This window comes from Stegodyphus dumicola, chromosome 1 (genome assembly GCF_044657685.1).
Source record: "Stegodyphus dumicola isolate Sdum_Otavi_A_Nest chromosome 1, ASM4465768v1".
Classification (NCBI taxonomy): domain Eukaryota; kingdom Metazoa; phylum Arthropoda; class Arachnida; order Araneae; family Eresidae; genus Stegodyphus; species Stegodyphus dumicola.
Window position 1 is genome coordinate 224372134 of NC_140768.1, and position 23245 is coordinate 224395378.

At 33.3% G+C, this 23245-nt stretch overlaps 1 protein-coding gene across 5 annotated transcripts in view; it reads left to right on the forward strand.

Annotated features, from left to right (window-relative positions):
- The window catches only part of LOC118185347 (dachshund homolog 1-like), a 429013-nt gene that overhangs the window by 221691 nt on the left and 184077 nt on the right, over positions 1–23245 (forward strand). For all 5 annotated transcript variants that reach the window (XM_085826065.1, XM_085826060.1, XM_085826069.1 and 2 more), the window contains exon 2: positions 9376–9503. In XM_085826065.1, coding sequence (XP_085682191.1) covers positions 9376–9503 — 128 coding nt within the window. The remainder of the gene's footprint in view (positions 1–9375; positions 9504–23245) is intronic.

The window sequence follows — 23245 nt, forward strand, 5'->3', positions numbered from 1 at the left end:
ACCAATCTTACTTGTCTGACAATGGTCAGCACAAGCCCACGTCATTCATCGTGGCAAGGCGTCAAATGCGCTTGTCGTTGGCAAGAGCTTTAAACATCAGCCATATAGGTGACAACCCGGCTTTAGCTCAGTTTTGCCCTTAATTCTAAGAGAGAGAGAGCACCCCAGGAGGACGGAACTGAGAGTTTCTTACCCCCTCTTGACCTACCACAACCCCTTGAGAGGACTTTCGGCTTGCCGCATGTTTAGGGTGCCCCATGCTGCACAGACCCTTTACATTTACAAACATCCATGCCTTTTCCGGAATTCGAAACCGGGCTCTTCAATACGCCTATTTCGTACTTTTAATGAAATAAGTAATAACCTACATAATATTTGTTACATGCAGAAAAGTATACTACAATCAGAATAATCTGATGACTAAAGTATGTTTTCTCTCTGAATTACCATATTTGTCGCTGGAAGTAAATTGACACATATACTATTTTTCTAGCAAAATTTGTTTAAAACTTGTTGTCCTATACCAGAAAAGAGAAAAAATATGTATTCTCTGTTCACTTCAGCAGCATTATCTTTTTTCTCTTTGATATTTGAAATTCTTGTAATATACTACTGTTCTATGTTTTTAAGTAGCATTTTGTGAGCTTTATCGATTCAGAAAGCCCATAACTATATTTTTTCTTTTGCAGAATCACTTACTATCTTCAAAAATGCAAAATTTAAAAAAGATTTAAAATATATAACGTTTCGTGCCCTTTATACAAAAATTAAAAGAAATTCATTATTTCAAAGTATTTCTACATATTTATTTCATATTATTTCAGGTACCTGAAGTAACAGAAACAAAAAAGTTTGGCCACAGCAATATCACCCATTAAAAACATTTAAGAAAAATAACTGCTTAGCGCATTTTTCCCCCCTTCGTCACATGATATAAAGCAACCAATCACAACGGACCATTTTTAGGCTATGGCATAAAGGGGAAACTTGTATTCCATTATAATCACAGAATTTACCCAAACTGTCGAATGTTGGCAGCGGAGTGATTGAAAAGTACATAGGATAGGATAGGATGTTTTAATATGGCAAAGCACACGTTCATTATCTGCCTAAGGGTAGGGAAGCCTTCATGGAGAACTTTTAAAAAGAAACTGACTTTTTTACGTTACACATTGTGTTATTAATTTCTTTAATTATATCAGCACACTACATATTATCTGCTTAAGGGGAGGGATACATTCGTAGAAGACTTTCTAAGCGAAAATGGTTCGTATCCATGTAACACATGAAAAAAACCTCTATGTTTCCCATGCAGCCAGCCCATTCAATTAAAATCGAATCCAGGTCGAACTACCAGTGCTCAGGGATTTTACCCCTCTGCCACTCTAAGGCAGTGAGCTACACAAGAGAAAATCACGAAAACCAACCATGTAGCTACTTCATTCACCTGAGATCGAACCCAGGTCGAACTCGTTCAGCCGTCTTATCCAATCGGCCGCTCGTGGGGCCTGAGAAATGCATTCTACAATTTTCTGTAGCAAGCGGGGGAAAAAATCATGCGCCTTTCTTTCAGTGATTAGGGTGGTAGAAAATTTGTTTGAAACAGTTATTCATCTGAAGAGATGCAAGTGAGATAGCTCTCTTATGCTTCGAACCGCCGTGTGCTTTCACGAAGGGTTGAGAAAAATCTGTATCAGTGAAAGCATTTCTGCATTTTGTTGACGGTCCCTTGCCTACAGTAGAACAATAAGAGCAAGAAAGAGCCACGAGTTGCATTCAAACACCTGTTGAATAGCGACTATTGAATTAGAGTGGAAATGGAGAAGAATGAATGATGAGAGAGCGAGTGAGAGAAAAGAGAAGTGATGCTCCATTTGAGCCGCTCTTCCACATCCTTCCAACATTCATCCTCGGTAGAGGGCGCCTCGGCATTCAGTCGGCATTCTCCAAATGTCACTGGGAATAGGAATTGGGCAGAGAGAATTTCTCCGTCTGTCTCGCTGGTCGACGACGATTGCGGAAAAGGCGAGCGGGATCCAGTCGAAAGGAATTCGGCATCGGAAGAAAAAGACTTCCGCGGCAGGGAATGTGAAAATCTTATTTTCTCTCTTCTTCTGGGGAGTTTCTTTGTTTCGCGATTTGCATATGAAACGTGGAAGAAAGGACAGTTTATTGATTAATTTACTGAATTTCATACCCATTGATGCTTACCTCAATTAAATTTTACAGTTAAATGATGCAGTAAACTATTTTTATTATAAAAATTTTCCTAATATGATAAAAATTTTACAATTTTTTTAAAGGCTGACCTATTTGAAAGTCTTTCGGGCATAATATGATTATTTAACTATAAATCCGTAGTATAAACTTCAAAATACCGTACTATCTCCTCGATCAAAAGATGTACCGGTTTTCACATACGAGCGTTGCTAAAAACGTGTGCGTCTTGGTTTCTATTATTAATTCTTTTGAAATAATTATTTTTCATAAATTACCAGTTTAATTAAATAATTTATTGTTGATGATAAATAAAAGTTAATTGTTAAAATGTTTCCAAGATTATTAGTCCAAAGGGGCCTTGTCCCTGTTTGCGTTTGAGATTTTGCATTGAATCACTATAAATGTCGGTTTCACTTTTCAAACTGTTGCCACCAAATGTCTAGAGTCTTGCATTATATTTGAAGAAATTAAATAATTAAAAATCTGCATAAATGTATGTCTATTTCTCGCATTGTGATAAAACAACGGTACATAGAGTTATCGAATTTTGAATGACGTCATCCTACATTACCACCCGAAATTGGCGATTGGGTTCCCTAACCCTCATCCGCCTTTTAAAACGGTGCGTATATAAGGTTATTTTTCTCCATCCTTCCAGCATACTTTCGTGGTGTAATGGTTAGCACACTCGGCGAGTATTCGAGAGGTCCAGATTCGAGTCCCGGTGAGGACATTGCTCATTGTTCGTGTTAAAAAAAAAAAAAAAAAAAAAAAAAAAACACCCTAGTGAAGAGTGTAACAGTTAAGTTAAATTTTTTGTCCAAACTTTAAACTTTTTTTTGAAAATTTGCCTAATAAAGGCATCAATAAATGATAAGAATTCGAATTACGGTAACAGCATATTTGTAAGATTTGTAAGACATACATGTATAAGCTGTATAACTCAAGTTATAACTCCTTACTACTAAACTGCTCTATTTAGTAAGTATGTTAAAATCTATTGATATGAAAATAATTAATTTCAGTTTAGATGTAAATAAACCATAGTTTATTTATTATAATATATTTACAATATATTATAATAAATAAAAACTTATAATGTTAGCAATTGCGAGGCTTTAACTTAAGTTCCCTTTGAACTTTAAAGGTTTATACGCAATCAATTAAGGCCTTTTGAAGGAAAAAAAAAAAAAAAAAAAAAAGGCCGAATAATCAAACTCACAAAATGTTTCTCACTTTCTGTTTTCGTTTAAAGTTAGTGCATGTCAAGTAAGATACTAGCCCTATTTTATTTCTAAAAATTATTTCAGCTCTATTATTCACATTGACCCATTACTTGGAATTTTTTTTTTTTTATTTTACATGTTTTAATCGTGTCTAAAAGAATTTACAATTAATTTATCACTTTGAAGATTATTTTTAGTAAAGTAATATTTTTTCATAGAAATAACATTAATTTTTTTACGTTTTTCGTTTGAAAAAGAAATTTTTTAACACAACTGCGGTCTTTCTTTTAACCGAACTGTTTATACATTAACAATACCGTTTTGTTTTAACGTAATTTTTTTGTATTTAATGAATACTATTCTCTTTTAACTGCATGTTTTTCTGGTCTCAATAACTGACGCTTATTTAATATTTATGCGTAAATTAATAGCACATTAAAATAAACGATTGAAATTTTTCTAAATGAATAAGGAATGCATGCTACAGAGCTGCACATATATGCATAGAATTCAGTAAAAATGAGATTATTTTGAAGCAGTTTCGCAATTACCGTGATTTTATACAGTTAAACATGCATTTATTACGAAACTAAAGAAATATTATTCAGTTTTGGATTGAATTAATTTCTATTGATCCGTCCTGTAAATAGTCTGAGACTTTTAGTTGAGTTCTACTAAAACGATTTCACACAGAGAAATAAAATGGGATATCCATGTTCAATTTTCTTCTCTTTCTTTTTCTTTTTTTATTTGGCGTTCACTGCTTTCAGTTTAAAGTTCTGTGGTGTAGGAGGATTTCTGTAGATTTTTGCTTCAAGCTATTTCATTTTTAAAGTCGTTCATACAGAATTACCGCATTGGCACTTAAAAAGCGTATTAATGCAGTTCTAACAATATAAATGGATTTTTGCTTTTAGGTAACGTAGTACCCTATGCACTGCTATAACACAACTTTTATCCCCGCTGCGCGTGAAGATTACTTTTGCTCAAATCGTACGGTTCTTATTTCCCAATTGACGGCATGACGTCGAATTGTATTCAACTCGCAGAAAACCCATTTGTGGAGTTTAATACTATTTTTAGAATCAAGAATTCGCTTTTTTCAGCCAAACTGCGCTAAAAAATTGCACAAATATTTTCATTAAAGGATTTATTTGTGTTTCTGTTACTTTTTATTATTACTACTCGTTCGATAAATGAACCAAAAGTAAATTATTCCTCATTGAATAATACTAATACAACACATTAAGTAAATAAATATAGAACCTTTGATTCTTTCCGTATATGTGATGACAGTGCTAACAAATGCTTCGCAATACAGAGCGAGCTAAGCTATTAGACGTCCAAAGCTGTATCTCAAGTCACTTTACTTCGTAGAATACGTAAGTTTCAGAGATGCTGTCATGGTTTTTGCTGCATGCAACGTACAGAGCCTATTTCTTTCAGGTCCTGATTGGATAGATTACACCAGAGCATGCTAAACTAATTACGGCAACGCACGTGAAGGCTATTTGTTCAATGGAAAATATGCTTTTTGATGGATACTAGTTGATTTTCACATTACACTTAGAGAAAATCTCTGTAACTAGTCCTTTTTCCAAGAACCAACCTGGGGACAATAGCAACATTCAAAGACTCATATGAGTAGAAGATTCAATGAAATTATAACCATATTTAATGATTACTTAAAACAATCCGTAGGTACCTTATAAGGATTCGTTTAATTTTACTAAATAGTTATTTTATGTTAATTTGCTTTACTGTCTTCCACTCTTCCCATTTTCCTACCAGAAGGTAAATTTTTAGTTCGCGTGCATCCAAATGAGGTAGAAAGGATATAGTATTTAAAGGAAGGTTTTAGAGGGTAGAATTAGAGTCTGTTCCGCCTGCTGAAGGCCACGTTGCTAATTTGATTTCCTTGAGAGCTATATTCTGTGGCTTTGCGTTATTATTTTCACCATTTATGCTTGTCACGCCGACTTTAGATCAGGGCCAACTTGCGCGTTTCCCTATCTGTGTAACCGTTGGTCTATCTTACATTTACTTAATTAAGTCAAATTCATTACTTTTGATTCAATGCATTCCCTCTGAGAGGCCAGAGTTTTCGCTAAGAAAGCACAAATTTTCCAAAACTACTATGAGAACAAATTATTTTTTTAAATTTTAATGTAAAAACTCTCCTGGTATTACATATCCGGATTTGTGCACTTTTGATATGTTGCCTTGATTTCTTTGACATATTTTAATATGCACGTATATATACGTTCTTACAGATATAAAAAATATTCTAGGCCGTATATATACGACCTTGCAGCTTGGAGGATTAATACTCGCTATTTTTCTAAGCACGAAGTGTGCTTTCTGTTAACTTTTATTTGAGCTAAATAAAAGGGTCTTTTACACCCTTATCTCTGCAATACTTTAAAAAATATAGTGATAAAACCTTACAGTTCTCGCCTGTGCTACGAAAGAACACGAGACTTGCAAGACAACTCCTTGCAAGGCAATCGAAATAGTGAAGGATATCATCAAAACTTCCTTTACATTCTTTTATCCCTACTATTTTTCTGCTCTTCTCTAACGAAAACGTTTGTGTGAATTACAAACCAATCATAACGGCACGAAGTATAGTCATAATGATAAAATGCTATATTGATAAAACTGTTTTTATCTATTGCTAAAGAAGGGAGATGTTTGTATAGTTGCATCTATACCTCGTTTTCCTTTAAAATTCATTTCTATGGATTTCAGATAGAGTGATTCAATTTATCAGAGAGGGATTGAAATTTTTGAGGAAGACATGTCGATAAAATTATCTCACTGCTGAAGAAAGAAACGAGCACTAGTTTTCGCATATCTTAAAATGCTCAGAGCAAATCTCGGTGAAATCCTCTTTTTCACTCGTAGGCAGAACGGCTGATCCGCAAAATCGAAAAGTGAAGTAACAGTGTTCTACCCCACGAAAGAAAAAAATATTAAAAGAAAAGTGGTTTTACCGAGCTACAAGATGAAAATATGAAATGCAAAAACAGGGAGATAATACTGAAAAACGTTAAGCCTATTGTTTTCGAGGCAATCTATGTGTGAGGGGGCGGGATGCATCTATTGACTCCAGCCTTTAAGTGATGTCATAAACAAACAAGGCCGGAAAGATGAAGAAGAAGAAGAAAATATCGAAACTTTTTTCATCATACTTTAGATTGAGAATCTTGGAAAAAATAAAAGAAGGAAAAGAAATTGCAGAAAAGTCCTTGGAGGGTAAATTCTACACCTGCAGTACGCCAGTATATCTCCTTTTATACGCCAATTTCAACGAAAAGAAATCGATTCCGCGAGGAAACGAAATTACCACTATGCAGATGAGATGGCTGAGAAGAGAGAAAAAATATGAAAGAGGCGAACCCTTTTATACTGACAAAGATATTGCCAATTACCGACCCAGCGTCCTGCTGCAGCCGTTGTATTAAAGTCGCCGGCACGCGCCAAGCAACAAGTCTCAAATTCTGAAATGCAATTTGTATGCCTCTATGAAAGATTTATGCCGCCGAGGTGCAGCAGAACAAGGAACTATATACCTTCGCGCGCCCCGCATACATAGATTCACTCGCGCACGTCCGCACGCCAATAAAATTTGCTACTCGCTGCAATCAGTCTGCGCAGTGGAGGAGGGATACCAAAAGACAATGGCGGCACAGCCTGACAGCAAAATTAAGTTAATAATGTTGTTGGAACGAGTGCGCTTGCTCTTCTTGTAAACTATTAAGCTTCGGTGTTGAGGCTTATTATCTGCAGGTTGCATCATTCGTCAAAAGTTTGTTTGCCTGGTAATGAGGGAGACAATCCCGTCAGCTGCCGAGTCTCCAGTTACGGATCCATGAGAAGAGGACCTGATGTTCTGGAGCTGGAGATCGCTACTCGCCATCTTAAATCACGTCAGGCGATTAAACCTCCTTGTTGTCTTGCTCATTATATCACTTCGCGAGCACTTGTTGGTTCCGTTTACAAAGTTATGGGACAGTTAGCGGATTCGGGGAGACTGCATGTATGGATGCAGCATAGAAGCAAAAAAGTCGTCATGTTATACAGCGAGGCTTGATGAATGATGGCATGTGAGGCAATTTTCGCCTGTGTAATACCTGCGATATAGCGTTACGCGAAGTGGTCGTTAAAAATCGGCTGTCAGATTTGGCGAGTTAATCAGTTGGCGAGCTATTTATCCCTCCCCGAGTAATTACTAAAATAAATAGTTGGGTTGTTATGCGCCCAGACACTTGTTGTTGCATCTCGCAGTGTCAAGTGGGATCCAGTTTCCAACTTTTATTTGCGTGCGCCAAGTTTCCGTTTTCACGCAATCCCGGGGTTCACCATCGTGCTCTTGATTAGAAAAACGTAATTAGTGCAGGCCTGGAACTTAATTAACGAAATAGATGCGTGCGTGAGTGTCGGAATAAAAATTCAGTTTATGAGGTGGGAAAACGTGCTGTGTTCTTCCAACTCCCATGCACCAGTTTCAGGTTCTATAATTGTATGGTTAGAACAAACTATCTCTTCTCTTTAAAGATTACAATTGCTCTAGAACTAGCTATAACTACGTTGTTATAACAACTTCAAAACTAATTATATTTATTACACTCACTTGCACCGTAATGAATGTTTGCCGCATTTGTGCAGATACATTTCACGTTTTATATTTGTTTCGGGCTTCACATAATTAATCTTTGCTTCTCCAATATTTAGGCACATTTTTCGCTTCAAACGTAAGAAGAAATTTTTATTAAACTTCCGACCTAGTTTGCTCGAATTTAGATAAAAATCCATCTAATAGAATATTTTAATATATTAGACTCATATTTTTATTGCTAAAGCTATTTATCGCAAGAAATATAGGCAGATAACTCGTTTCTTTTCTTTGTAACTTTCATTATCTATTGATTCCATTTATTCGGGTTAATATCGGTAAAATCTTTGAAAATAATGAAGGTAGTTATTGTTCTGATATAATTGGTTAAAAAGCATATTGTTTTTTCCTGAACTCAATTTTAACAGGAATTGTTTAGAGTACGTAATAGCTTTAATTTTATTAAGAATAAAAACGTTTCTGTAAACAGACGTTAATAAATTTTTAAATCATTTTCTACTTGTTGCATATGTTTCATAAATAAAGCACTTAATTCGACTGTGATAAAAGCAAATTCAGCTTTAATAAAGTTATTTTATGTATACGAAGCGTAAAATCACCCTAATAGTTTGAATTTCATAATATTTTTTTTAAATTTTAATTTACACCATTCTAACCCGAGTGCTTACCAACACCTGTTGCTTACTGGTACTTTGACGCAGATTAAAATCCTATCTGTTTTAGAAGGAATGCTTTCAGATTTTTGATCTGTGAAAATTGAAAGATAAATTATAGATGTTTTGGTTTTGATATTTAAAAATTTTCGATGTGCAATGATTAAAAAAAATTCGAAAAACTGCCAGAAATTGGTAAATTTTGGCGCAGAATCGGAATAAATTTTATTTAGAAAACAACTGTTCTATCCAAAAAATTATACAAAAGTTGAAATTCTACGCATTCGATTCTACGGAGACAGATATGAATAAATATACAAAAATCGTTTCAATATTAAATTTTTAAAAAATATGCAAATCGAATTTTTTTAAAATGCCGCTTTAAAGTACACACCGACACGTCTTGGAGAATCTGTGAGCCGAGTCCATAGTTCTGAGCTATAGTTCCATAGTTCGTCTCTGCATTATGCGATAGACTCATTCATCCTTACACAAGCACTCACAGAAGACGTGTCACAGAACAGTAGCTATGTAATACAAACACATCTAAATAAAAATTTAATGATTTTGTTTTTAACTTGTGTGCTGCAATATATTAGTGAACTTCATTTAGAGGTTTCTATTGTTATTCTTGTAGGCCCGGGAGGCCACCAAAGCGAGCAACGATGGTCGGCATTAACCATAATGGAGCAAACCATAGTATGCTTCTCAAGAAGTCTCGGATGGACGGCGAATACCCTGGGTATGAGAATGGACATATCGGAGGTAAGGTTTTAATAATTTAAACACGATTTGTAAGATACTTTTTATTCCCTCTTCCTCTTTATTTTCTGCTAACAGACTTTTAACTTCTTGCAGCCCAGGGATAATTATTTTTCAGTTCACTTTTATGTTACAAAAAGGAAACATAGTGGAATCAGTGAAAACGATTTTACCAAAATACTTATTAAAGATAGAAATGGGAGAAAAAATCCCATGCGACAAATACGACAAATTATGACACAAAACGACGAATACAGATGGCAAAATACTACAAATTACGAACACACAAAAAGAAAAAGCCTTTTTTGGGTTACATTAAATGTTTTTCTTTAAGCATATATTATTATTATTTATATAGAAGATTTAAGTAAGTTTTATAGGTGAGAAAGTTACATCGCAAATTATCACAAGCTTTCGGAGTTACTAAACACAGAACAATAGCTTTCGGTTATGTATGCCAGATCATATCGTAATAATTTAATTTCCTGTGGTTAATCGGTAGCAGGAAATCTTAATAATCTGCTGTAATCTATTATCAGACGGTTGATTATTTTATTTCTATGTTTTTTTCCATTTAATGATTTAATATTAATTCTTTCCCATTTATTATTTTATTCCTTCAGTACACAAATTATTTCTCAGTTATCGTTCTTTTGTTACTGTTACATTATTATCAAATTATCTACTTTTTCTCAGCAGTGGAGAGTTATATGAATGTCTATAAATCTATTAATGAAAATGAAATTAATCATCGATTGCAATGAAATGAAGAAAATGAGGTACTTAAATTTCCAGGAAAATGAAGATATATTCCCAGTTATTTTGCCTCTCTTTAAATAAAGTAACTAATATGTAGAACAATTCAACAGGTAAACAAAATTGTGCATGCTTTCTTTTTTAACATAATCTACACAAATAAAAAAATTTTGCAAGCATTGTAAGAATGCTTCAGCCGCTATATAAAGTTGTACCTTTTTCCTCATTTTAGATATAGGGACATTTTTTTAGATATTTTAGATTCAATATGAAAGTTCATGCCAAATTTTCAGACTCACAGTTTCAAGAATGTACAGAGAGGCTGAAACATAGCAACTTTCGAACAGGAAGCTGTGGTATTCCAAATCAGCAGAAGGTTTTGAAGGAGAACTTGGTACTGCAATGCAGTTAGGTGAATGTCAATACTTGGCACAGATGTTAAGTAAATGTAAAATCGTCCTGTTAAAAAAGGTAATAGGGGACTTGCAGTGTGAATTAGCCTCTGAATTCTGGAAGCAGTCAATTTATGCATGCAGGATATTTTAAAAAGATTTCAAAAATAAATACTTTTTTAAACATGTGAAAGTGTCATTGTTCCAGGTTTCAAGAGTTAGGCAAACTAATTTAAGCAAGAATTCGGACTATGATAAATTTTTCAGATGACACATTAATTAAATATATATGAAATTGAAAATATAGGAAATTTTTATTGCAGTCATTTAAACACACCCAACATTCATCTATAGTACATTTCTCCATTTTTGTGCGGATAAATGTTTCTCATTAAGGATTCTGCAGCACGCTCTGCGTTCGATGATATGTGATGGAGAAAGGCGATGCACATTATTATTTCTCATTTAAGATTCAATTCATCAATAACCATACTGTTTACAGGTGACACTAGGCATTTTAATAATTTTGAATCTGTCCTTAGACTTGGTAGATTTCCTTTTAACTTTAAAGATCTTAGCACCATTATAAACATTTCGTTTTCCCTTTTGATATGTATCTGGAACAATTTTTCCGCATGATTTTTTTTTCCTTTCTTGTTGATAATATTACGTATCGTAGCTTTGCATCCATAAACCGTGGCTTTCACAACGTTTTTTAATTACTACATACGAATAATTTCCTTCGAAGAAAGCACAAACATAGCTTTACATCAATAACTTCCTTAGAAGCGCCATTTTGCACGAAAACAAAACTTTTACGTAGCAGAGAATAATTTGGACTTTCAAAAATATATTTGCACACTTTTTTTAATAACAAAGCAAAATCGTCTAAAAGTTGTGAGAACAGAATAAAAAGTTAATTTAGGATTTTATTTTATTTTATTTTACACCTACAAGTCTGAAACATTGACTGTAAATGTTGAAACAACATTCTACATTTTGAACCTAAGTAGGTCATTAAAAGAAAACAATCCAAATATTTTTAACAGTTTGACTATGCGAGAGAAATAAATTCTGTCATACAAAATGGAATTCAAAATACGTTAAAAATCGATACGTTTCTGTATAAATATCTCATTTTGCCGTTTTGTTATTCATTCAGGCTTTATCCATTCATTCTTAACTGAGTTAAGAATTTATTTAACGATACATACAGAACGAGAAAAAAAGCTAAATTATTTCACGATTAATCACCGATGCTTACAAAAGCAGGAATGTATATATATTTTTTTCGACTCCGCACAGATCAATGAATTTTACCCCTGACTCTTGCATGGCAATTAAGTTTTCAATAAGTCATTAATTTTTTCCTCAGAACTTCATTTTTTATCACTTCATTTTTTTGTCCTCAAAGAAGAAGCAGGATCTTAAAAATAGTTTAATGTGTTAGCTAAATGCATCAAGGAGGTTATTCAGTAATGTGCTCTTATTAGAGGGGAAATTGATATACTTCGTAATTGAACTATTTTTATAGGTCATCTTTTGGCTTGAGATTTTGAATATTCACTGCACTGCCCTCCATGTGCCCTTGGTTAAGAAGATAATAACTTTTCATTTCCTTATATTCTTCGAACAAAATGTGAAACATTTAACTCCCGTCAAATGGGAAAAATTTAAATCCCGTCAAAGACTGACCGTCCTTTACAGTAAATAAATTAACTAGGTGTGATATTTGTTCAAGAGAAGAAATAATTTTTTATATATATGAAAAATAAAGTAAGAAACTTTGTAAAATTATAAAAATTAATCGACTATTGGACATTTAAAAGTGGAAAAGTAAAGGCAAAATCTCTTAAGGATCTCATTTCTAGAATAAACTAAAAAATTCTGATGTGGACAATACATGACTTCCTTGTACGGCCTATTAAATTATACACATTATTTGCTGTACTTTATTTAAACTTGTTTCCCCGAATTTCATTGGAAATATATTTCTCATTCAATCAATTCAGTTCTCAGTTCGCGGCAAGAGAAGAATATAAGAAACTCAAAATATCTTCATTAAGAAATGTAAAATACAGAAAACCCTAGAACGCCAAATACATTTACAATAAAAAAATTTTATTATTAAAATTAGAATTTCTACGTCAAAACAAGCAATTCGGGCAACGGGCAGATAAACCAGATTTGCATGCGCGGAACTGAAAGTGAACTTTTGATTCCACTGGTAAAGCAACATTGAAGTTGGTGCACCTACTGACTTAATTCACTATTCTTCTAAGAGTTTCAAATGTAAACAAATGGTAGCCTCGTTAGGCTTAGCGCCACATTTAATTGTCAATAATTCTACAACTAGATTAACTAAAGGAGAGAGAAAAAAAAAAAAAAAAAAAAAACGAAGAACATAATTCAACCACTTTTAAAGAAAAATGCACACTTTACCAATTTATAAGAATAAAAAACTGAGCTCACCGAGCTGGGTAACAGAGCGGGAATATATATAGATACGTATATTTATATACGTTTGGTGCAGCCGACTGCAACAGAAACAAGAGGTGCACACCTACATGTTATAGCAGTCCCATATACAAAATTGCAACGTTATACATACACTTAATCGTTTTTTAAGTTATGCGAGATACATACATATTTGAGTACGTACAGGCGTTACGAAAAAATTCTTTTTGAATCCATTTTACAGTACGTTTTGAAAAAATAATCTTTTGTTCTGTCCGTAAGTACAGATTTCACGCCAAAAAAACTAAATAGTGTAGTCCATTCACAGCCTAGACAACTTCTTAACTTTTAAATCTCATTTTATTTTTCTAACTACAGGATTATAAGCGCCCTCAAGGCTGCAAGATAAACCCCCTGATCTAATTCCATGTAAGCCTTAAACTTAGCTCATTTATACAAATTTAAAGCAAATAGTTTTAAAAAAGTTAAGTCTTACAAACGCTTCTAAATCTCTCGCTTTACGAAACGTCTTTGTGATTACCCAGTGACAGACAGGCACATTCCCGTTCGGTACAATCTCTGTAAGTCTTAATTCTGCTGTATGGTACCTCAAAAAGTTATAAATATCTTGTTAAATCTCTTAAAGACCAAAATTTTAAAACGCTGACCATCCCTACATTTTGCTGCTCAGCGTTTTCTGCAAATTCTAAAAATGTTGTCTTCCCTAAATTCACCCGCCGGTACGGCTTCACGGGTTGTTTAACGGCTCTGGTGCCAGCCTTGCTGACAAGAAATATTTCTTACAATTCCTTTCACTCGAACAAATGCCGGAATTTTCATTCGAACATAAGCATTTATAATCAAAGGAAATTTAATAACAAATTCCAAAATTTTCATTTTTGTCAAAAGGCTTCTACAACTGTCCAGAAAAGAAAAATAACTTACACAATTGTTTAAGCAAATATCAGTTTATTATGTACAGCGGCCATCTATACGCTAACAGTCTAGGATTATGCAATCGGAAATATTTTAAAATCCATTTACAGTTTCTATTTAACATAGTTATTCAGAGAAAGACAAAATATAATAAAAAGCTAGTTATCTTTGGAAAATGTTGTTTAAAATTTCTCAGTCGAAGTTCTGGGCTATTTGTGATAATCAAGTGAAATTTTGCTTTGCTTTGCGCATATCCAAACCAATATTTTTTGGACAGGAGCGCATTGTCCGAGAAGAGCTACTATTATGTCAAAAATGAGTAATTAAGAAAATTAAGTATTTCTGCGGAGGGGCTGGCTATAGCTATCTTCTCAGAGATACTTAATTTAGGATAGGTATATCGACCTATTCTAGAGATACTTAATTTGCTTAGTGTGCTATAATTCCTCTCTAGAACAAGTGTATTAATTACTCTAAAATATTGACATGCTAACAGTTGCAGAACTGCATGAAATAGGCAGATAGCTCTGTTGGGTTTTGCCTTAACCAATTACCCAGCCATCCTACAAAACCTTTCTCCTTAAATTCTTTTCCTGATTAAACAATAAACAACTTAATTTTATTTATCGGCTTGAATCTTTCCCTAAACGTTTTACAAATGTAGCTCGAATACAAATCTAGTGAAGGTCTCCGGTTGCAGTAAGTCTTCTAGTAAGAAGTGTTTTTCAGATGCCCTTTTTGTGACGTAATGTATCCTAATCACTGGCTTTCAGGCCTGTTCATGGTCGAAAGAGATAGCATTCATTCTCGGCGCTTAAGCTGAACTGTGTAATCTTCTGCACAATCGTAGCAAATAAGAATCAATCTTCTTAAATGTCCTATGTGAAAAGCATTCGTCCCTTAGGCAAACAGAATGCATGTTTGCTTCGAATTCGAAATCCTTTTTCGGAAAAAAGTTTCGGTGTGATCATCCTTTGAGGACAATTTTTTTCCAAAATATCCTTACAGCAAATTCTGTACCGCCAGTGGTTGCACTCATGCATCTTAAGATATTTCATTGGGAATCCCCTTAGAATTTCAATTGATCAAATACAGGAAACTATCTAAATATGAGCTGTTCACAGATACAACAAGTTAACAAGAGTCATGAATAAATAATAATTTATTTCCCGTTGATTATTTTAATATCCTTATCTCATACTACCATCCTGGCAGCCCGTTCGTGACTCCGGTCCAGAAATACAATTTGTACTCTAAAGAAGAACGATGTTTCGGACACCTTCAAATTTAATGAACTTTTTCCCTTTCGATCCGCTAGACTGGTTCGTCTAATTGACGAATCATTAACGAAAGGGTTCTCCCGAACTTAAAGAGGTCGTAGCACGAACAACTGACATTAAGACTCGCACAAAGTCTTTTCCTTCTATGATCTTTGTACATTCGAGCAATTACCGTAATTGAGACCCAGAACACTCGAGTTATAAATTTATTTTCAATTCTTTTTTTGTCAGAAACAGTCACTTTATTAGTTTTTGTGTCATAAAGTTGAAAGAACAGTACTGCATTGTATATTTAGATTTTAATCAAATAAAAAAAGATGAAGTTGGTTTAATCATAAATGTGAAAATTTTGGCAACAACACTTCATTATTTTTTCTCTTTGCAGTTAACATTTACCCTTTACAGTTGCCTGTCTTTGAAAGAAGAACTATCATTAAGTGTCTCTGCGATTCATACGAAGATAGCATATCAACGAAACAACTTTGAACATAAATATTTCAAACATTCGTTACACACATGGTTGCTAAATATAAAATATATTTTTTATATTTCAAGAATTTATTTATATTTCAAAAGAATATCATTGATTTTTCTAAAAAAATCGCAAAGTGCTGATTTTGTGTTTCATTTCACTGGATCAAACTATATAGAATCATCATGCTTATTATTAAAAACATTTAATGTTGGGTTATTGGAAAGCTAAACAAAAGAACTGTTAATTATATCAAAATCTCTCAAACATTAAACTGCTGTAAGTTTTTCTTTTAATATGTATTACGTTTACTTCTAAAGAAAGAAGAAACAAATAAATAAAATAAAAATAGAAATAAGAAAAAATAATGGAAGAAAATAAGAAAAAAGAAAGAAAGAAGGGAAAAAAATAAAAAAGGACAGCTTGATTAAGAGGTTATAAGAAGGCTCCCACCTTCTTGGCGTGCCTTCGTGGTGAGGTGGTCTGCACACTGGGCCGGTATCCAGAGGTCCGTGGTTCGATTCCCGGAGAAGGCGATTGCTCATTTTTCATCTTTCCGGCTTCTAAAAAATAACTAATGTCTATACGATGGCGCCCGAACTAAAAGGGTGTTGGATGATGATTCTCCTCACCCAGGATTTGGCAATTGGGTACCCTAAAAACCAAAGTCACCCTTTAAAAGGAGGAGTATATAAGAGATTTCTCCCACCTTCTTGGCGTACCTTCGTGGTGTGGTGGTCTGCACACTGGGCCGGTATCCAGAGGTCCGTGGTTCGATTCCCGGCGAAGGCGATTGTTCATTTTTCACCTCTCCGGCTTCCAAAAAATACCTACTGTCTCTACAAGGTGTACTGAATATAATATCCCGTGAAATAAATAAAAGTTTGTAAACAGTTCAGATAATATAGCCAATAGTAAGAACAAACAGAATTCGGTGATTATCCCCACTAAATAATATACATAATTATCCAAAACAATTCGCTTAACTGAGAAATGTGAATTATTTTGATTAATGCAAGGGGACGGTAAAAAGTGAATTCTTCGAGTATTTTAAATGAATGACATAGAATATGTTATTAGACATTCAGTTTTTCTTCTGGAACAAATCTGTTTATTTTTGGACAGTAGTGCTGACATTTTTCAAACAGTAAGGGAAACGCTAAGCAATGCTACAACGTCATAAAATTCGAAAAAATTGATTCACCCCATCCTTGTAGTTTCACTTTTATCGCCATTATTACCTTTGTACTCTTCTAGTGACTCCTTCGAAATCACTGCATAAAGAATGTCTTGGTCTGACAAAATCGTAGAGCATTCGTCATTTCTATCTTTTTCTGCCCATATGTATGCATCTTCTTCATGTTTTTCTAAATCCTTGAATGCCAGGAATAATTTCACTTCGTATAAATTGAAGAGGCTTGATAATAATGCCGGGTTGGCAAGAAAGTACTTTCCGTTATTTATTTATTTATTTATTTTTTTTTTGTATGAGATAAAACTCAATTTTTCTATATAAAAATGAACTTTAATCAATCAAGCATCTTCCATTCCGTTTGATTATCTTTTGCCATCTTTTGGGTAACTTCATCACGATTCCGCGTTCATAGAACTCCTGGTCTTTATCAGCAAACCACTGCAATTTAAGGTTATCTTTATTAATACAATTTTTACCATTTAAGACGTCTTGTGAACTTCCAAATAAATGATAATCCGATATACTGAGTGCAAGGTCAGGCTATATAGAGGATGGTTGGGGCAAAACATTCCAAACAAGTTTCAATAATTTCGTTATGTGGTGCTAAAGATGTGCGAGACCTTGCATGATCGTGGAGGAACACTATTCCTTTGCGATTCGCCAATCCTGACCTTTTCTCTTTGATTCCTGAAATTTTATTATTTTTTGGCAATAAACATATGAGTTGATCGTTTGATTGCTCGGATGCAGCTCAAAATACACAACACCTTTATAATCCCACCACATTGACAGCATGATCCTTTTTTCTGATGCAGTTTAGCTTTCGATTTGATATCTGCTGATTTCATGCTTGGACCATGATCTTTTTCAATTAATGTTATTGTGGGCTATCCATTTTTCATCACCAATGATAATTTGTTTAAAAAAAGAGTCGACTGCATTACGCTGGAAATGCGTATCTCAAATATTGATTTGTTGTGTTAAGTGAATTTCTTTCAATTCATGCGGAACCCAAATACTTAACGAGTCCAAGACATCTTATTTGATTTTAAATTGTTATATGTCATACATTTAAACTTTTTGCTATCTCTCGCACGGTTATATGACGATTGATTATGGTTTTAAGCTTGTCATCATCAACTTCAGAAGGTCAGCCAGAACGTTGATCATCTTCAAGCGAAAAATCTCCAGAAGAAATTTTTTAACCGATTTTTAACACATGCGTTCTGTTAAGGAATCAACACCATAAGCTACGCATATCTCTTTGTGAATCTTAGCCGCATTCTTACTTTTATGAAATAAAAAGTGAAAAATGTTGAAAATGTTTATTTAATGTGACGGTTAGTTTATTAGCCTAAAACTGGCCGTAAACTAAAAGTTGTACACAAAAATACACGACATTTGTTTTTAGAGCAACCTAAAAGTATCAGCTGTCAAATCTCAAAAGAAAAAAAAAAAAGATTATAAAATTAAGAGTAGGATGGTAAAACGAACACAACGCTATGTGCTTGTGCAAACCGAAACTGCGTTATTGCCCCAATATCATTTCATCGGTAGAATCTTCCTTACCCTGCTAAGGTGATATCAGGGATCACCTTTAATTGTCAATTATGAATTAGCTTCCAAGCCTTTGATTTCATGCCGAGACTTAGCAAAGACATTCACTAGATCTTTTAAAACTCTCAATTTTTTTACCTTCCCCAAGTGCCAGTCTACCAACTAATTTTATTTGGAAACGACGCATCAGATATCTGAACCGGAATAAAAATAGCAGTTAAACGCATTGACGTTTTTAAAAGTGAAGCCAGTTTTTCATCATATTTCATGAAATATTAATTAAGTTGTAATTTAACTTTGTGTATATGTTTCATATATCACAAGAAATTATAAGGAATTACTAATCGGAATACTTTTAAAAAAATCATAGAAATCTATAGATATATTGATTATACTAACAGATATAAAAATTAAAGACCAGAAAAATACTAGTATGATTGAGCTTATATCCATAAAAATTCGCTTTTCTTAACAGATAAATAACAATATACCAGTCTGAAATATTAACTTTGTCTGATTTTCTAAACTGCATTTGAAACTTTCAATTTTAATGCTTTCCCTATCAAATAAAATGAGGTTTCTTATCCTCAAAACTCTTCCATCAGTTGGATGGTTAAATCCCTTGTAACCTTTTGTTACTTTAAAATTTTACGAACAAAGCTGATACTCGTTCCAAAATTCTAATGTGGAGTTGGAAGGATGAAGCAATGTATTTTACATAACGTCCTAACATGAAACTTGTAGGCTGTTCTGTCACAGTTCCGTCCGCCCGTAAATTTTAAATCTTAAAAGCATATGCGCCACCCCTCTATCAAAGTATATATCATATAAACAAATTCTCCCTTACTTCTAGCCTCGTGGAGCGAAAAAATCATGTCCATGAATACTGCATCACTGAAAGCGGGAAAACGCCATAAAGATCTGTGTATGTGCAAGCAAAACAACTCTGATTAAAAGTGGTTTGAGTCTTAACCGTTGCACCACAGCATTCACATTATTAATAAATAAAATTTTTAAAAAATAATAAGTTCCAATAAATAAAAGCTTTTTACATAAAAATTAAAAAATTTTTAAATACATATGATCGGCACCACGCCCAAATCACGAATCTGCGAAACAACCATTGTTTGGGTAGAAAAAAATGGTTGATATACATTTCGTTTCGAGAAAACTCAAATTAGGGCTTCTCCTTAATAATTTTTTTGCATATTTTTCAAAAAAATTGCATCTTTCTCTCCCCTAAACAGGGATTATATTGTTGAAATCACAAGTTAGAAAATTTATGTAAGTATATACAGTAAGAAACACAGATTCGTGGTTTCAGCATAGTATTGAGATTTATAGCAGAGTTAAGAATATATATCTTTCATGCAGTAAGTTCATACACCGTGTATTTTGTGAAGGAAGAGTTTATACTAAAAGTAATTGTTTCAGAAAATGTAAATAATTTACATATCTGCTTAAAGAAAAAATACTTAAGCTTTAAATCAAAAGTTAGAAAGAAAATACACAGTAATTCAATGTTTTGCTATAAAAGAATATTAATAATCCGGCAACAATTTTCAGAAGAGTCATTTAATCCTTTTTAAATGAATACTGATGCATTTGTAAATCCAATCTAAAATTAAAAGTTATGTAATTTTAGTTAAGGATTTTTAGCAATTTTCTTAGATCCATGAATATATTATAAATGATGTTTTAATACATACAAATTGGTAAAAGCAAACAGAGTTTAAATAGTATTGTGTCCATAGATTTAAAAAAAATTCCAAAGCATTTTTAAACATTTTGTTCTAGACTAATTACAGCTTGTGAGTGTCAGGCATAAAACAATCGTAATTCCTTCGGTAACTAATAAAAATGATAGTTTGTTTAGATTAGTATATTTTACTTTATACATTATATCTTATCTGCATAGTGATGGTGTTAATAAATCGTATGCATTATGTGTTGTAGCTTACTGCATAACGATATTTTGTACACCGTTTCCGCCGCTCACATTATTATCAATGCCAATTACAGAAACAAAGAAATCGATTTAAGGATGAAATCTTCTTCAAAGTCCAAATTTCTCTTTCAAGAAAGAGAAAGCTGGATAAGATTTTCTAAAAATGCGCAGAATTTTCTATAAAAACTAAAGCGAATGTAAGTTTGAACGTTATTCAGATTTAAATCATGTTACTTTAATAGAGAATAACTTATATAACTTTTGCTTAACATTTATTGTTATTGCATTTTTTTACTTATTATTGTATTAAAATACCTTTGGTGATGTAATATTAATAAAGTAAATTGATAGTATGGCTTTGTTTTCTTGATTTTAAATTTTGTCTTTTTGGTTTCGGTTTGGAAACAGTTTAGTGCTCAAGTGTATCATGCGATTTTTTTGTTGTAGTTGTTGATAGAATAGAGTTTAAATAAAATTTAAAAATGACAGTTTTACTTGAAAAATACAGATCAAAGGGAAGAAGATCATTTTAGGATAGTGACTCACATTTGTGTTGCGCAGGAAAAAAAATAAAAAAATAAAACTCTATAAAGTTAACTCACTTTCAACAAGGGGACGAATCTGAGACGATGGAATGCTCCAGAAATTTACATACGTTTCCATGATTTTTTGTTTCCCCTGCAGTCGAAATGTATTCTAGTTTTTATTAGTCTTGTCAGAATAAAGACGTATAATAAAACCGTCGGTTGGTGATGTCTTAACTTAAATCCTTTCCAAGGTCAGATACCAAATCTTTGGCCGCGTTATGGAAAAATTCATGATATTCCTTCACGATATAATGAGCTTAGCATAGTAACTTGTCATATGAAGTCATCTTCCCATTTAACGATCGATGCGTTAGTCAAACGAGTGCCACCGTACCTTAAATCATATGCGAATGCATTGATAGTCTGTTGCAGCTTACATTGCTATTGCAAGCAGCTATCTTTTAGGGTACACTCCCAGCTTCTGCTTTTGACAGCTGCAAATCAAAATACTTCTAAGCTTTGGGTGTGTTGATTTCTCTAGAATAAGAAGATGGACTAAAGTCACTATTCCACAAAGTACCACCTACGTGCTATATTTTATTTGATATTCGAGTTTGTCCTTCTCATCTTTTAGGCTACGATGTGTCAAAGGCCCATAAATGACGTCACATAGGGAAATCCTAATATTCCCGCAATAAATGGAAGAGGTAGTTTTATTTCCACGTGCGTTGGGGACTGAAATACTAGTTCCTTTTGCTAAAACGGTCCCTGAGTCATCGTATCCACTAAATAGATGAGTGATGTTTCGAATGCTGTGCAGGGAACGATGGCAAATATAGAAAGGAAATTGGAAAAGGAAATACGACTAAAAACAAGGCCTAACAGTTGTTCCTTAAGAAATGTTTTTGACGTCTTTTCTTCTTTCTTTATTTACAAGACTTTATACATTATGAGTTGAAAAGCAGCTAGATAATTTAATATAACTTCACGTGTAAAGCTTCCTTGATTGCAGAACATTAAGTTCTTTATCTGCGGAATCTCTCGGCAAGATAAATTTAGAAATTATTATAATGTAGGCTGTTAAAGTTCACATAAATCACTCACAGTGGCAAATAATCGAATTCTAGGAGGATTGCTAATAAAAGTTTTAAAAAAATCATATTCAGAAATTTAAATTTTGTTAGCGAAGAGCTGCTGCTCTGTAACCATTTTACGACAGCAAAACTGTTAAATCTTTTTTAAGCCTTTAATAGAGGAATAATCAATAACCACATTTTGTTATATTATATATTTACTGCCGCGGTTTCTCTCGCTCTCACTCTCTTTCATTCTTTCTTCTTTGTCGTATTCTTTTTTCAGTTATTTTTATTCCAAATTGTGGAATTTTAACCAATGGATATATTTCTCCTCTTGTACTTTCTCGGTATGAGATTAAAATTTTCAAAATTCGGAATATTTTTTTTTTTTTTTACTTCAAGAGCGTGGCTCTTTTTCATTATTTGTTAATTGTCCATATTGTTAGAAATGTAGTTAAAATAAAAAGCAGATAGACGGCTTACTGGTTATAGTTACATGTTAATTCGAAGAACTGAAAAGTACCAGAGTAGTAGAAATAAAATAAACGAAATAATAATAAGAGGAAAATCCCCCCCCTCCCGTTAATTTTTCTTTCTCCCCTTATAAGCTTTCTTTTTATGAGGTCTACTTCGCAACGAGCATTTATGCAAATATTTCCAGAAAGATAGTTTTAAAAGGTGTATATATTAAGAACGCATATTTTATCTATGAAGGAAGCATTACACAAAGGTAAAGTCACAATAATACATTATACAATCTAAGGGTGGTTGGGAATGATTTCCAGTTTTACACGCAACAATCTCAAATCGGTATTAGCTATCGATTGTATAAAACAAGCTAAAAAGAGAACAGCAATTTTTTTTCTCTTCTCAGAAAAAATTGCGAAGTTTATAAGAAAATAAAATATTGAATACCAATTACAACATACTTGCTTTAGAAGCCAATTAGTTTAGCGCTTCCTCTTTTAATCCCTATTGAGGCGCTGAATTACCGAAGTTTCAGTTTATCAGATTCAAAAAAGAGAATTAACTTTAGTTCACAAGTTAGCATTCAAAATAGCAACCTTCAAAGAACGTGTGTTCCTTAGTGCTGGTGCCCCCATTTCCGCACCCTTTTTGCCAGGCATTTGATGACTGCGGTGGCGATGT